The sequence below is a fragment of the Patiria miniata genome, unplaced genomic scaffold (genome assembly GCF_015706575.1).
Source record: "Patiria miniata isolate m_02_andy unplaced genomic scaffold, ASM1570657v1 HiC_scaffold_3, whole genome shotgun sequence".
NCBI lineage: Eukaryota > Metazoa > Echinodermata > Asteroidea > Valvatida > Asterinidae > Patiria > Patiria miniata.
Genome location: NW_024037069.1, coordinates 45296703 through 45312604, shown reverse-complemented (window position 1 = coordinate 45312604; position 15902 = coordinate 45296703). Strand labels below are relative to the sequence as shown.

At 42.0% G+C, this 15902-nt stretch overlaps 1 protein-coding gene across 1 annotated transcript in view; it reads left to right on the top strand.

Moving 5' to 3' along the window:
- Positions 1-15902, top strand: part of LOC119737586 (kielin/chordin-like protein) — a 33205-nt gene that overhangs the window by 9255 nt on the left and 8048 nt on the right. Inside the window, exons 13-34 of the mRNA XM_038212038.1 lie at positions 2122-2268; positions 2607-2765; positions 3223-3360; positions 3931-3986; positions 4455-4670; positions 5118-5162; positions 5673-5882; positions 6184-6210; positions 6503-6709; positions 7601-7696; positions 8078-8293; positions 8886-9044; positions 9545-9757; positions 10127-10231; positions 10963-11178; positions 11432-11467; positions 11820-11984; positions 12294-12551; positions 12731-12833; positions 13657-13709; positions 14193-14250; positions 15062-15132. Coding sequence (XP_038067966.1) covers positions 2122-2268; positions 2607-2765; positions 3223-3360; positions 3931-3986; positions 4455-4670; positions 5118-5162; positions 5673-5882; positions 6184-6210; positions 6503-6709; positions 7601-7696; positions 8078-8293; positions 8886-9044; positions 9545-9757; positions 10127-10231; positions 10963-11178; positions 11432-11467; positions 11820-11984; positions 12294-12551; positions 12731-12833; positions 13657-13709; positions 14193-14250; positions 15062-15132 — 2954 coding nt within the window. The remainder of the gene's footprint in view (positions 1-2121; positions 2269-2606; positions 2766-3222; positions 3361-3930; positions 3987-4454; positions 4671-5117; positions 5163-5672; positions 5883-6183; positions 6211-6502; positions 6710-7600; positions 7697-8077; positions 8294-8885; positions 9045-9544; positions 9758-10126; positions 10232-10962; positions 11179-11431; positions 11468-11819; positions 11985-12293; positions 12552-12730; positions 12834-13656; positions 13710-14192; positions 14251-15061; positions 15133-15902) is intronic.

Below are 15902 nucleotides of genomic sequence, written 5' to 3'. Positions count from 1 at the left end.
TTAGTGTTGAAGACAACTGCATCTCATGGAGTCTTGACTTAAAGGACTCCACTGAAGTAGCTTCCCTGACTTCTGGAGGAAGTAGGTTCCACTGAGCTGTTGTTCTTGGTACGAAAGAGTATCTGTAGCAGTCCTTCTTAGATGTAGGGTGAACAAAGGATAATGAAGATGATTTTCTAGTTGACATTTTGTCCCGTTTGGAATCAACTTGGTACTGATCAACATCAATTGCGATTTTGTGGTGAATGGATTTGTAGAGCAAGGTTAGTCTGGATATGATTCTGCGTTCCTCCAATGATTTCCATCCGAGGTGGGTGATCATGGATGAGACACTACTTGTGCGCCTGAAGTCCTTACAGACGAACCTGGCCGCTCTGCGTTGGACAGCTTCAAGTTTATTTTTGTGGTCCTGATGGTATGGATCCCATATGCTGGCGCAATATTCTAACTTGTGTCTGACCAGGGTCTTATATGCAGTTTCTTTAACTTTGGTGGAGCAGCTGAACAGATTCCTGCGCAACAGTCCAAGAACTTTGTTTGCTTTAGTAGTAGAGTTACTTATGTGTTCGGCCCAGTTCAGTTTGTTGTTTAATTCTACTCCCAGGTAGGTGTGATTTGTGACTGTTTGGAGAGAATTGCCGTTTATCTTGTAAGATGACAGAAGAGGTTTCCTTTTGTGGGTCATGTGCATGGCGTAACATTTGGTGACGTTAAATCGCATCTGCCACTTGGACTCCCAGTTACAAAGGGTATCGATGTCGTTTTGTAGTTTCTTGTTGTCTTCTGGAGTTTGAACTTCACGGTATAATATGCAGTCATCTGCCAGAAGTCTCACTTGAGATGAGATTCCTTCCGGAAGGTCGTTGAGATACAAGATGAAGAGTAGCGGTCCAAGCACAGTGCCCTGGGGCACTCCTGATGTCACAGCTATTGAACTAGATGAACTGCCCTCTAAGACTACTTGTTGAGATCTTTTTGTAAGGAAAGTGTTGATCCAGTGGAGTAGAGAGCCAGAGATCCCAACATGTTTCAGCTTTGACAATAATCTCTGATGTGGAACTAGGTCAAACGCTTTGCTGAAATCCATGATGATTACATCGGCTTGCCCTTGGTTATCTAGGATTTTAGCGAGGTCGTTTACGGTCAGGGTGAGTTGGGTTTCACACGATCGGCCTTTGCGGAACCCATGCTGTTCATTGTTGAGAACGTTGTACTGATCAAGGTGACACATGATGTTAGAGTGGATAATATGTTCAAGCAACTTGCAAGGGATGGATGTCAGTGAAATTGGCCTGTAATTTGATGGATCTGAACGGTTTCCTTTTTTGAAGATAGGTGAGACGTTAGCCCTGAGCCAGTCGTCTGGCAGCTCCCCGGTATCAATGGATTTCTGGAAAATTTGTTGTAGGAGTGGAGCAACACTGTCAGCACATTCCTTCAGGATCGTTGGAAGGATGCCATCAGGGCCTGGTGCTTTCTGTGGTTTTAACTCTTTCAATAGCTTTTTGATGCCCGCAGTTGTGATGGTAATAGAAGACATTTGTTGAAACTTCGGACTGTCAAGGTTTGGGATGTTGTCACAGTTTTCCTTAGTAAAGATAGACTGAAAATGACTGTTTAAGGCATTTGCTTTGTCAATGGGTGTTGTAGCAATACCATTAGCAGTGTTGAGTGTTGAGACACCAGTTGAGCTTTGCCTGAGACTTTTAATGTATCTCCAAAAGGGCTTGGTGTTGTTTGATGTCAAGTTTTCACCTAAATCCAGCAGATGTTCACTACGAGATTTTCTTAAAGTACGGTCTAAGAGGCGGCGCAGCTGTCTGAAGATTTCCCAGTCTGAAGATTTCCCAGTACTGTTAAACAGCTGAAATGTGATTGAGAAGACATCTTTACCTGTAAGCTGGCGGGTGTGGGTTCGATTCCCACCTAAATAAGTGCTATTGAATTTTGTTGAAGACCTCTGTTGCAGCACAATTAAAGCATTTATGAGGTCTGTTAGTTAAGGCCAAAACCCATTATTGAAACATTTACCAATGATATTGTAAAAGAATTGTAATGGTGTGCTTTTGTCCTTCTTTAACTTAATTTGTTTTTTCTTCAATTTTTTTTGGTCCTGATCAGCATCTGCAAGAACAGCAAATGGGACTGCACTCAGACTATCTGCCCTGACAAGACTAACAGGATGGAATACTTCCTACGGTGTGTCAATCCCGAGACCAACAATCGCCATGACGACGGGGAGATCGTCAAGAGAGACTGCAACGTCTGGTGAGTTATTTGCAGTTTTCACGGATGTCGCTGAGGGACAGTGTGGAGTTGTGGAGGGGTGTTTGCAGTACATGTATGGTTATTGTGATTAAAAGAGCAATTTGCATGCCCAAATTTTTTGGTGTTGTTAATGTTGGTGATCATTATAAATCAATATATTGTCACACATATGCACCTAAATGGGAGCATCAAACTCCTGAGGGAACTGAGATGGTCTTGGGAATGCCTATATGTTCCCTGAGCAGGGGTTATAATAAATATAATGTAAAGCATTTTGATATTTGTGAAAAGCCCTATATAGATACCCATTATAATGATTATATTTTGGTGACTTTTAGTGTGTGTACTCAAGGCAAGTGGGAGTGCACACGTGACCCGTGTGAGGAGGGGACATCTCTAGACACCGATACTACCCTGTCCACTAAGAAGGTGTGTACCACACCCACCGGCCTGCCCTACCCCCACGGTGCCACTATCGGCCAGGACTGCAATGCATGGTGGGTACTCTGCTCATTATAGTTCATTTTCCTCGTTATTGACGGTTGTCACCAAGAATGCAGGTTCAGGCTGGGTTTTTTATAGTTCAGTTCAGTCAGTGATTCCTGTATTTGGCCAACGAACCTGTGATATTATCACGCATGCCTCATTGAGAGCATTGAGATACTTCCTGAATGCCAAGCTGGCCATTGCTATATCAGTTTTTATGAAATCAGGACCAAAATTCTGGAGTCTGGGGCACGGAGTGGAATCCCTGTTTAATAGCTAACTTTATTTCTTTTTATTTCATACTCCTTCTTAAAAATTCCTATGAAAAGAATAGTAGTATCCAAGTCTTAAATGCATCTCCCCTAATTTTGACCAAGCCGTACTTTAAAGGCAATCCATTAACTTGATTCTTCTTAATCTGCTGTAAAAAAAAACGTTTCTGAAACTCACAAACGTTTGTATTTGCAGCAAGTGTTTTGACGGCAAGTGGCTGTGCACTCGTCGCTTCTGTTCCCCCGAGACTTACCCCAACTCCACCTGTGTGGACGAAGTGACCACTTCACTGGTCAAGAGTGGCCAGACCATCCGACGGGGATGCAACGTCTGGTAAGTACAGATAGCTTTACAGTGTTCAGCAGTCCTGGAAATACTCAACATTTCCTTGAAATATTTTTCACATCAAGGGATATGTAGGAGTCCCAAGATATTTTCACTTTTTACAGTTGAAGTCTATTAGTCTTTTTATTTTATTATGTGGGATTGGAAAAGGTTGAAAGGAAGAGTGCTCAGATTTTCCTCGTTTGCTTTCACAGTTCACACTCAGAAAATCCAATTTTGCCCCTTCAGGATTTGAATCCAAAAAGTTGGCAATGCTGTTGATTCTTGCAGAATATCTGTCAAATGAAAAATTACTTTAAACAAACAAACAAACAAACAAACAAACAAACAAACAAGAAATACTCAAGCACAGATAAAAGGGGGAAAAAATGGTGAAATAGGGGACGTGGCATTTGGCTTTGACCATCACAAAGCAACGTTTACTCCGGTCATAGTTTGCATACACATCTTCATATCGAGAATTGTAAGGGAGTTGTTGCACATTCCTGAACACATACTTTCTTCAACATTTATCCAAAAGAAGCAAAGATGCGTCAATTTCTGCTTGTTATTTTACAGCTTGTGCAATGGCGGCAACCTGACATGTACCACTAAGCCCTGCGAGAGCAACACCGGTAAGTTAATCTTTGATTGAGCTGGCTCTGAATACACCTGTTAATTACAGGACATAACTAGGATTTAAAGATGGGTTTCATTCTTCTAACATTTTTTGTATGTTTTGTTTTAAAGAAAAATCTACTTTATTGCAATTTTGGGCGTCCATTACCCTCTGAAGATGGCTTTCATTTTGTGCACAAATGAACCCGCCCTGCGAGAGACACATTATTGTCGGCAGCAAATAATTCAAATTGTGGAAAGAAATCATTCTAAACGTTGGTGGATCTCACTCAAAACTGAATAACTTTTATATTGCTAGGAAAATAGCAATTGAAAGATAAACATGTATGGTTTTCGGGTGAAACTTGAAAAGGATTGCATCTTTAAGTCTTCAGAAAGTCTCATAAAGGAAGACATGTTCTTGCTCTTCTCTACTTCTTAAACACATGCTAACACTAAAGTTCATTTTGATCATTTTTCCCTAGGCGTCTGCTTTGATGAGCAACGTCGTTTCGCAACCACCTCCACGTCTTTCGATCGTCAGTACCGCCCAGTCTGCAACAGTGATGGCACCTTCAGCCCGATCCAATGCAACCCGCTCCATGGCGTGTGCTTCTGTGTTACCACCCTGGGTCACGTCATACCGGGAACCAGTGTCAGGCAGGGTACCGGCTCACCAAACTGCTCGCCTTACACCATCGGTTAGCAGAACCTCTCTGTCAATGCAAATCATTCAATGTTTGAATATTATAATGCAATATTCATACGTGCTGCCAATATGGCAATAGATCCATTGCACAGCACCCTCAGGTCTTCATTCCTCTGTGATGGGCATGAGTAGACGCTTTCTATTTTCATTGTCTCTGAATTTAAGTAGCACAACTTGTTCACAGTGAGGGTGCTCTGTGCAAGGGGTCTATATATTTTTGTTATAATTTCTTATTATTGTGGTACAATTACTCATATACCCTTTGTGTAGCGGCCATATTTGAGGTGCTTGCTCTTGTTTCACAATGATGTGCATTAGAAGACCTCTTGTTCTTTCATTGTTATGAATACAAACCTTAAAGATGGCTTCTGAATGCAAAAGGTCAATACCTGCATGTGAAACACCTGTTAATTCTCACTGTCTGTGTTCTATCACCCAGGTATCACCAATCCCCTGCATTTCACCATGCCCAGCACACAGACTGGTAAGTAGTACCCAATATGTATCTCAAGCTCCTCATAACCCAAAAGCAAATCTCATTGTAGTTAACAGGTTGTTAACTTGTTTCACTTAGACACTTATATCCTTGATTAGTTTCATCTGATTATAAATTACGTATAATGGGAAGGAAACACGTTATTTTTACACAATCAAGCTTACTTGTTTTGCTCGACGTTTCAAGCAACATCGCTGCCCTTCATTAGATGTTGTTACTATCTGGCTGCTAGAGTCTGGTTTTAGGCTGTTCAATCTAATGTTGATTAACCTGTCTTCTAGACACACTGTCCCCAACCTTTCAAAATCTACCACTTTGTAGGAATCCAAAGCTACATTCTTTGCACTTTAACATTCAGGGGACAACAAGTCCCATGTGAAGTCAAAGTAGCTCAGCTCTACCTTCCTCAATCCTACAAAATCTTCCAAAACTTGGTGGGTTAGGCTTGATTACCAATATAACCTTTGACCGTTTTGTAACCTCTCTTTGGTGACCTAGGTAACTTCCCCTGCATTGAGACCACCCAGGACACCACTACCCGCCTGACTGGGTACAACACCCCCAAGTGCCTGCCCAATGGGGACTTTGCCCCTCTGCAGTGTGACCCCCACACTGGGGTGTGCTACTGTGTCACCCAGGAGGGTACCACTATCCCGGGTACCGTGCTGCATGTCAGCCAGGGACGGCCTAACTGTGATGTGGCTAGAGGTGAGCAAAGAGGGTGGGGTGGAAATTTGAGTGGGTGGTGGTTGGAGGTCAGTTACTCATATCATATCAATCAGCAACTTTTGTAGTTCTTAGACCTGAAGTTGAAATCTTAAGAGAATACTTGCATATAAATTAAAAGATTTAAGGATAATTTCTGCACTGCTTATGTACGAACTTCTCAAATTCTTCTTGTTTAGTAATAATCAGCAATAAAGTTCAACTAGAACCACCACACTTTTCTTCAGTCAAAGTTGATGTATGTATTGACTAAGACTTGATTTTGTTTACATTTTACTTTCAGATGACATTCCTGTTTCAACCACCACTGGTAGGTCAAAGCTTAACATTGTATGATTGGTTGTTTGAGAATTTGTGGGAGTTTGAAGTGTTCGTTGGGGAAAGGAGGGGTGGCAGCTGGATCGAAGTTTGCCCAACATATTTCTGGCAATATGGGAGCGGCATACCTTTTGTTGCTCTTGTGTGCAGCAGGCAGGGCATAACGGATCAGTCCATTAGCCCAGCTCCAACATGGATGTATCTAAGCTTCACTCCACGCATCCAGTGCCTTGTAATTAAATATATCTCCATGATCACATCTCTCTCTTGTTTGCTTCCCCCAGAGCTCAAGACCCCATGCAGGCAGGAGAGAGACAACGCTGAACTCTACAAGCTTCCCTTCGTGCCAGAATGTGACGAGACTGGTCGATACCAGCCCCTCCAGATCAATCGGATGCTTAACATCCGTTTCTGCGTTGACGTTAACGGCGTAGTGTTGGAGCAGACCATCAGCAAGTCTAGCTTCATGGATTGTGCCAGCTACAGCCACTGTGAGAACATCAGAGTTGTCATAAGTCATCATAAGTCATCATAAGCCATCATAAGTTATCACAAGCAATTACAAGTCATCATATAATATAACACTTTACAAGAAATCATAATCGCAAGATTATCACAAGTAAATCACAAGTCAATCACAAGTCAATAAAAAGACATCACAAATCAACGATAAGCCAATCACAAGTTATCACAGACCATCAGAAATCTTCACAAGTAACCCGAGTCACAACAAGGAAAAACAAGTCAAAATGAATCATCTTTTGATGAAAAAACACCACAAGTCACCACAATTCATCACAAGTCAATCACAAGACATTATATGTCCTCACAAGTCATCAGAATTTTTGTCATCACAAGTCAATCACAAGTCATCACAGGTCAATCACAAGACATTATACCTCATCACAGGTCAATCACAAGGCATCATACCTCATCACAAGTCATCACGAGTCATCACAAGTCAATCACAAGTCATCACCAGTCATCACAAGTCATCACAAGTCATCACAAGTCATCACAATTGTTCACAAGCCATCATAAGTTAATTATAAGTCATTTATAAGTCATCACTGGTCATCGCAAGATAATCACAAGTCATCAAAGGCCATCAAGTCCAATTTCCAAACAATCTGTGAAAAATGCATTCCTTTGCCATTGTTCATGGCCTGTTACCAGTGACCAGTTACAGTGACCAGTCTGTCAACAAAATTTAATTCATAATGAACACAGTCAATTCACCTATCTAGCTTTTTTGATGGTCTTTAAAAAAAAAGATAAAACAAGTCATATATTAACATACCAGACATGAGACAACAAATTGAAAGAATCCTGAGAACAAAACCAAGAAAACTTAATATTAATTTTTAGCAATTTTCTTTCAGATGTTCACGAGGATATCAAGCCTTACACCAACAAGATGGACCCTGATAATGAACCATACACCCTGCAGACCTACCCAGTCAAGGACATGATCCACAGTGAGTACCAGACACAGAAAATGCCAGGAAAAGAAAATGGCCAACAAATAAATATTCCAGCCAAACAAAAAATGAAGTGCTCTTATTGTTTGAACAAATAATTACGCCAATTTATTTGGCCTAGGACTACTTATAGGTACATAAACCTGTCTAGGCCGTGCACTTTTTATTAAATCGTATACTATACTTTTGTCATTATCTATTAATTCTGTTTTTCAAAAACACGCTTCTTGATCACTATTTGTGTGAAACTACGGGTGTGTCTCTGAAAACGTAATCGCTAACTTGAGCATTCAGTTACCATGGCTATTTGATGTCTATCCAGCAAGATAGGCATGCTGTATTTCTCTTTCTTAAAATCCCCTTATTTATTGATTTCAGAGACCCCACGCTGCAAGCTCCAGCGTCTGATCTCTCAGTTTGTGTCCAGTGTCTACCGTCCATCCTGCCAGGAAGATGGTCGGTTTAGCCCCGAGCAGTGCCCCAGTAATACCGATCTCTGCTTCTGCGTTGACGTCACAGGTGCTATCATCCCAGAGACTATGCGCCGTGTAGGGTATGCTGGTGTAAACTGCAATGACTACAGCAGTGTCTTCGGTAAAAAGAAATTAAGAAGATTAATTCAAATGTATTCACACTGTTACATAGAAATGATTAAAAGCTCGTTTTAACCCATTACAAATTTTAATACATTTTATAAAATTGTATTACATTGTATACAATTGTATTACATTGTATACAGTTGTATTACATTGTATACAATTGGATTGCCTTTTTAGTCATTCCTGATGAATCTTTAACAACACACATTATTGGGATGGGTTAAGTGGTGTAGGGAGTAACAGGCAGGGCTGTTTGGGGCTGTACAGGAACTATGCACTATTTGCAATTTTGTTTAATTGTTACTTCCGTTGTGTACAATTTGCACAATACAGACTCTGTTCATGAAAGAGTTTATGGCATTTTTTGACAACTGTCAACATCTCCAGTGTGAGGGACACACTTTGTGCACATAGTGGTTGGAGTCTGCTATTGTATGTACACACTTGTGGTATCCTTAGGTAAACATCAGGCATGCAATGGAATGTCCTCCCAATGGTCTCCCCCAACTCTCTCTGTCTAACCGTTGAGGGGGTACTTGTGCGCAGAGCCCATTGCATTCGTTCATTGTTTTGGTTTACGTCTACAGATGTCGTGACTCCAACCAACACCACTACAGTCATGATCCATCCTGATGTCTCCCTGACCCACTCCGGATGGGAACCCAAACTGACCGAGATCGATCACCCAAGACACATGGTCGGACGACAATACACACGCACTACCAAGCCAAGAGTCTTCAAAACAAGTAGGTCTTCTTCTGAAGTAGAAATGAGATATATTTGATTCACACGGAGGCATTGACTCTCTATGAATTGTGAATTTGACTTTCTTTAAATTGCATCTTATCCCAAAGGGTTATCCCATTAACGCCAATAAATGGGCTAAACCCTGCCCATTACGGATCAGAAAGGATTAGGGTTGTCTTCTACAGGGGCGTGGCTAGACCAATTCAAATGGAGGGGTGTGACAAGGAATTTGCCGACGGACCCTCCATTCTGGAACGTAGTCAGGAATTGTTTTCCAGTCACCTGGCCATTGCAAAATTGGATGGAAGCTGGATACTGTATGGGGGTGCTGCTCAAAGTAGACGATATTGGACACTATCCAGCAATAGATGGCGCTTTTCATTCAACTTTTTTGCCGACAAATGCACAATTTTGCCAACAAATATAATTGATGTGTGACACCCCGCCTTTTGCTTTGTGTGATCTGACCACAACCATTCTTTGACCATGATTTTCCCAGACGTGACTTCCTGTATACGTCAGCAGCAGATTGCCACCATGGTCCCAGGCGTGTTCTATCCCTCATGCCATCGCAACGGAACCTTCAATACCATGCAGCACCAGCCGCTCAGCCGCGAGGTCTACTGCGTGGACAAGAACGGCGTCAAGATTGAGGGAACCGAGAGGCGTGTGGACTTCCAGCCAATGCCCGACTGCACGCCGTACTGGAATAGTAAGTCCCTAGCGTTGAGACTCATGTTATCGGTTTGTTGGTCTGTCTGTCAGCCCATCTTGCTTCATTGTTTTAGGCGAGGTACTTGTGCTGGATCAGAAATCATCAGAAGTCATCAGAAGTCATTACAAGTCATCATGAGTCCATCACAAGTCTTCCAGGGATGAATGTGACACAGCATTCCCTTGGTATTGTTCATTCCCTGTTACCTGAAACCCTAGCAAACAGTTGATGGTTGTTAGGTCTCCAAACAAGCACCAAACATACAGTGTTTATGACATCATATCATTTGGAGTATGTGTCTTCTTATTTGCACTGGTTGCATCTTTGATTTTTATGAAAACCTTTCCTTTGTCATTTCTCACACAGCCACTGTCGACATGACCAAAGTGAGCAAGCATTGGACCAGTACACCTCATCAGGATACCATGGTAACCAAACCCATTCCATTGGACAGCCTCTTCCCTGCTGGATGTAAGTTCACACTTCATGATTTATTTCAGTGGATTTATTTTATTTTAATTCCTTCTGATAATGAAAGGGGCACAGTAGCTCGAAAGCTTGAAGAAACGTAGTGCGAGAAGGCTGTGTAGAAATGTAAAGATTTAGACGTGGGAGGAAATCCATGCATGGCATTCTGGGGAAAACATCATCAGGACTGCAAACCCAATCTGGGCAGGATTTGAATCTGGGCAGGAATTGAATATGGGCAGGATTTGAATCTGGGCAGGATTTGAATCTGGGCAGGAGATGGAAGGAGAGGAAAGGACCACTGCGCCAACCTGACTCCTCGAGTCAGCTGATTTTAAAAGTCAAAAGAAAAAAATTGAATTTAGGCGTTATCCTGATGACATGGTGACAAACATGTCCAGTTAGAACCTCTGGTTCTTCTCATAATTGTTTTTGTTTAGTAGTCTGCCTCCCTCTGGACAAAACTGCAGACTGGCTCCCCGTCTGTACATTATCGATGCTGATTGTGGGGCGGGAACCAGCCTACCCAGCCAGAATGGAGTGATTGTCTGGCAGCCAATAATTCAGAATTGTAAAGTAATAATTCAAGCACTAAATATGGGCTGATTGTTTTCAATCAATATCTCTAGCTTTTGTATTGCGAGAAAAATAGCAATTTCAAAAAATAACCTATTTTTCGGGAGGTAATAGCACGGAAAGAGCAACTTTAAAACTCATTCAATTTCTTTGTTCAGTGCACCACCACCCCAACTGCACCAGGCAGCAGGAGATAACGAGTCGTCTAGAGGGCGCTGTTGTCCCGACCTGCGAACCCAACGGCACTTACACACCGCTGCAGTGCAACGCGACCACCGGTGTGTGCTACTGCATGCTGCCATATGGCGACGTGCTGCCGGATACCGTACTGCCCATGGTCAAGGGAACGCCTAGCTGCTGGCATCTCAGGAATGGTACATCTTCATGATATTTTTTTTAATACAGAATTATTTCCCATATTTAGACAAAATTTGAGCATTTTGCCATGGTGTTTGAGACGATATGCTGTGGCTCACCATTTTTGCCTATGTATCAACTCACCGTACGCAAAGAGATAACGGATATTCGAAAACCATAAACAAGTTTGTTCCTAGTGAAATGTTCTGATCAAATTCTCAAATGCCAATGAAGTTATTTAAAAATTTCATTTTTTTTTCTACATTGCAGTGTCCATTCTGCAGTCGACCACTCCAGTGCCCGATGGTAAGTTTTCCCTCAAAAAAAACCTTTAACTCTGTCCATGAGTTTTAACAAAATTGCTTTCAGTTTTGGTTCCACAGTTGAAAGTAAATAATAGAATTGCTGATTGCCAGGTGTCAGCAGACCAACAGGTGTCTTCTGACCAACAGGTGTCACCTGACCAACAGGTGTCACCTGACCAACAGGTGTCACCTGACCAAAAGGTGTCACCTGACCAACAGGTGTCACCTGACCAACAGTCGTCATTCCATTGGCCAATGTCTATTCTGTCGATAGAAAAGCTATGACATGTGGCCGTGCCTTTCTGTATTCATTACTGATGATCATATTGTTTTTCAAACCTTTTGAACGTTAGTGTGCCGGTTGCCTGTTGTGAAAGGACCGTGCAGGGCTCGTTTCATCCGCTGGGCCTTCAGTAAGCTCCTGAACAAGTGCCACATGTTTGTCTACAGTGGTTGCCGCGGCAACGACAACCACTTTGAAACCATAGAGGAATGCCAGAGCACCTGTGGATACTTGAGTGAGTGAAAATAAAATTTCGAATGTAAACTTTCAATCAAATAACACAAAGTAAAACTCAAATCTGTGCTTTTTGAAGTCACACTGCAAATAGTATTTCATTGTAGACGTTTCAAATTGAACCAAGAAGTTGACTAGAGCGGGGTTTGAACCTACAACTTCCGGATTGCCATGCCAACAATCTACCAATTGAGCTATCCAGCTCCATGTTGGCGGTTCTCCAATTTGAACCAACCTGATGAATGCAACCTCTCTTTTGTTATTAACTATCTTATTCCTTTGCCCCGTGTTATCCCCCCCCCCCCTTCAGCACCCCCCACGGATCCTCGTCCGTTGACCTGTGAGCGTAAGCTTGCTCGCTTCAACCGGATGAACTTTGCCCAGCGTCTGACCATGAAGCGTCCACTGTGTACCCCTGATGGCAACTACAAGCCCAAACAGTGCCACCTGAGCCGAACTGATGACGGGATGTTTGAGAGAGTCTGTGAGTGTGTGCACCGAGCAACGGGAGAAGTCCAAGTCTGTGAAGAGGAGGGAACAAGGAACCTAAATCTTTGGGAACGTGTGGGTGAGTTTTGTTTCCCTTTTCAAGTATTTGTAACAACATCACCCAAGAAACGTCTCACGGGCTGTATTGATCAGTCTAATATCACTTACTCTGTGTGCATACCTTGCACTAACTTTGTCACGTATTTTTTGTTTTGATTATTGCATTTGTTTCAATTTTTCATACATTTTTTTGTTTAGTTGTCTCCACCACTCCAGCTCCAATCCCAGAAATAGACGGTTGCATCTCGGAGGGCGTCATGTACCATAGAGACGATGAATTCTTCCAGGATTGTAATTCATGGTAGGTGTGGCCAATGTATTGATGGATTGGGAGGGGCATGGATTAAATTGAATTGTAGGTGTGGTCAATTGAATTGCAGGTGTGGCCAAGTGATAGGTAGGTGTGGCCATTTGGGTAGGCCGTGAATGGCTTGTAGGTGTTGCCAACTGATTAATGGGTAGGCCTTGAATGAATGGTAGGTGTGGCCGATTGATGATAGGTAGGTGTGGCCAATTGATAGGTAGGTGTGGTCATTTGATTAGTGGGTAGGCCTTAATGCACGGTAGGAGTGGCCAACTGATTGATGGGTAGGTGTGGCCAATTGATAGGTAGGTGTGGTCATTTGATAAGTGGGTAGGCCTTCATGCACGGTAGGAGTGGCCAACTGATTGATGGGTAGCCTTAAATGAATGGTAGGTGTGGCCGATTGATGATAGGTAGGTGTGGCCAATTGATAGGTAGGTGTGGTCATTTGATTAGTGGGTAGGCCTTAATGGACGGTAGGAGTGGCCAACTCTGATTGATGGGTAGGCCTTGAATGAATGGTAGGTGTGGCCAGTTGATGGTAGGTATGGCCAGTTGATGGATGGGAGCCTTAAGCAAATGTTGGGCGTGGTCAGTTGAGTGATGGGCGACCTGAAATGGCTGGTAGGTGTGGCCTATTTAGGGATGGGGAGGGGCATTGGGCATAACGAATGGTAGGAGTGGCAAGCAATTTACAAAGGGGGGGGCATGGTGTATTGTTTACCAATGTCAGTAAATTTCAGAGCTATTAATTACAAATCTTTTCTGCATATGCTGTTAAGTTTTAATATACCATGTATCTTTCTTTACTTTCTTGCAGTGTGTGTCTCGGCAACAACCAGGCTGCGTGTACCAGGAAGTACTGCCCATCATGTGAGTATAGCGAAGGGAGGAGTACATCAATGAAAAGATTATGAAAAATCAAGTAATGCTGAAAAATAATGATGAAAAATGCTGAAAAGTTGACATTCGCAACCCACTAAATATTTAACCATTTCGCTAAAGTGGGAAAATCAACTCTTTGATTTACATGTTAATTAAACAAGGTTTCTCCAACTTTTTCAAAATTTCCAACAAATTTTCCTACTTGTTCTATACTTTGCTCGCCTTCCTTAATCCAATTCTCCAATTTTTCTGGAAGTTTCCTATCCCGTTTGAAATATGTTACCGAAACTTCAACGCATTTCCTAAATGTTTGGAATGCAGGTCCTACAAAGTGAAACAAAATAAAATGCAAATTAACACCCCCCCCCCCCAAATAAAAGGCAGTTTAGGCCACGTTTACCCAGGTGTATTTTCTGCTGTTAAGAGTGTAGGTTTACTCGTGCACTTATCTTTGTGGGTGCTTCATTACAGATAATTGTTACCGCTTTGGAATGGTGGAAACACAGTATGAGCGCGGATGTGAGGAATGGTGAGTGGAATTTGATATTTCCACTTTTATTCTGCCAGTTAAGGTCCTACATTCGAATCCAACCTCTGTTAAAACTCTTCATTATGATATCAACATTACCAATGTGTATTACTTGATGAAGCCAGAAAGTTTGTAATTTTCAAGTGAGTTTGTAAGTTTGGATTTGAGCTTCTTTCAACCAGAAGAAGAAAAGGCAGAAACGCACTTTGGAGGCCTACATTGGAATCCATCCTCAGTTAACATTCTTGAACAAAGTGTTCACATGTATCCATTTGTTATCACCTCTTGTTGCAAATAAGGAGTTTGTAATCTTGGAAAGTTCCTTTTAATAACTTGGGAAGAGCAGACGAGGTCCTACATTCGAATCCAATCTCGCTCACATTCTTTATTAGTACCGGTATATAAATCTGTATCCATACCGATAGCTAACATATGAAAGCTTCCTTTATTTTTGGGAGAGTAGACTAATCAAACAGCCGTTCAGCGGTTCTACGTGCGATTCCAAACTCAAACAAAAGTCTTGATCAATATGTTGATGTTCATCCATTAGTTACATCAAAATGCTCCCTTTCGGTTTGGATGTGCAGAGTAACATTTGTCCAGTGGTCCTACATTCGAATCCAACCTCAGTCAAAAGTCTTCATTTATATCCATAAGTTTAAAAATGCTCCCTTTAGCTTGGGATGGATGACCAATCAGCCATCCAATGGTCTATATCCAAAACTAACGTCTCTGTAGTGGTCCTACATTCGAATCCAATCTCGGCCACAATCTTTGATTGATATATGCATCGATTGATTATTTTGATCAGTAACTGCATTGGAGGAAGCTGGGACTGTCAGATGAAACCAAACTGCAATCCTGACCAGAGACCTGCCCCAGGTACGAGATTAGAAACCCACCAATCACATTGCTGCGTTCCCTGCATAGCATTGTGGGATATGCCACTCTGTAGTCATTTGCTTCAACGATGAAAATAAAACAGCATACCACTGTTGAAATTTCAGTTGTCATTCACATCATTCAAATCATTGGTTTGAACATTTTGTTATACTAGACATGTGAGATTGTAGCTACTCGACAATGTTCTACTTGTATGGATTCACTCATCACTGACTGTCACTTATGAATTAGAAGTGCTTGAAGTCTCACCTTGGCCCAAACGTTTGATGCAGGCCCATTGTGTAGGCCACGTGCTTGAAAAGACTTCCAGTGAATAACCATTCTGAATCAATTGAATAGAATTATGTGCACTCTGGGACCAGCTCTACTGGGCTTGCCTTGTTTTGTTTCATTAGGAATTCAAGATTGAGATTCAAAACAGAGTTCGACCAAATATTCTTATATTTGATCGATTCACTCACCCAATATTGAAAAACAATATTTCTGAATATAATTACAGTGGGGATCAAAATAACTATTTGTAACTGTGTAAGCTTGAACAAAGGAAATGTCTGGAACAGGATTTGAACCAACAACCTTTGCAACACTGTCCTGGCACTCTACCAGCTGAGCTATATATCCAGCCCAACGGCTTCTAGTTTATGCCGAATGAACAAAGACGATGACAATTGGGGACAGTGCCAACATAGGTCTGGATAGCTCAGTTGGTAGAGTACTGGTACTTAATCCGGAAGTCGCTGGTTCAAACC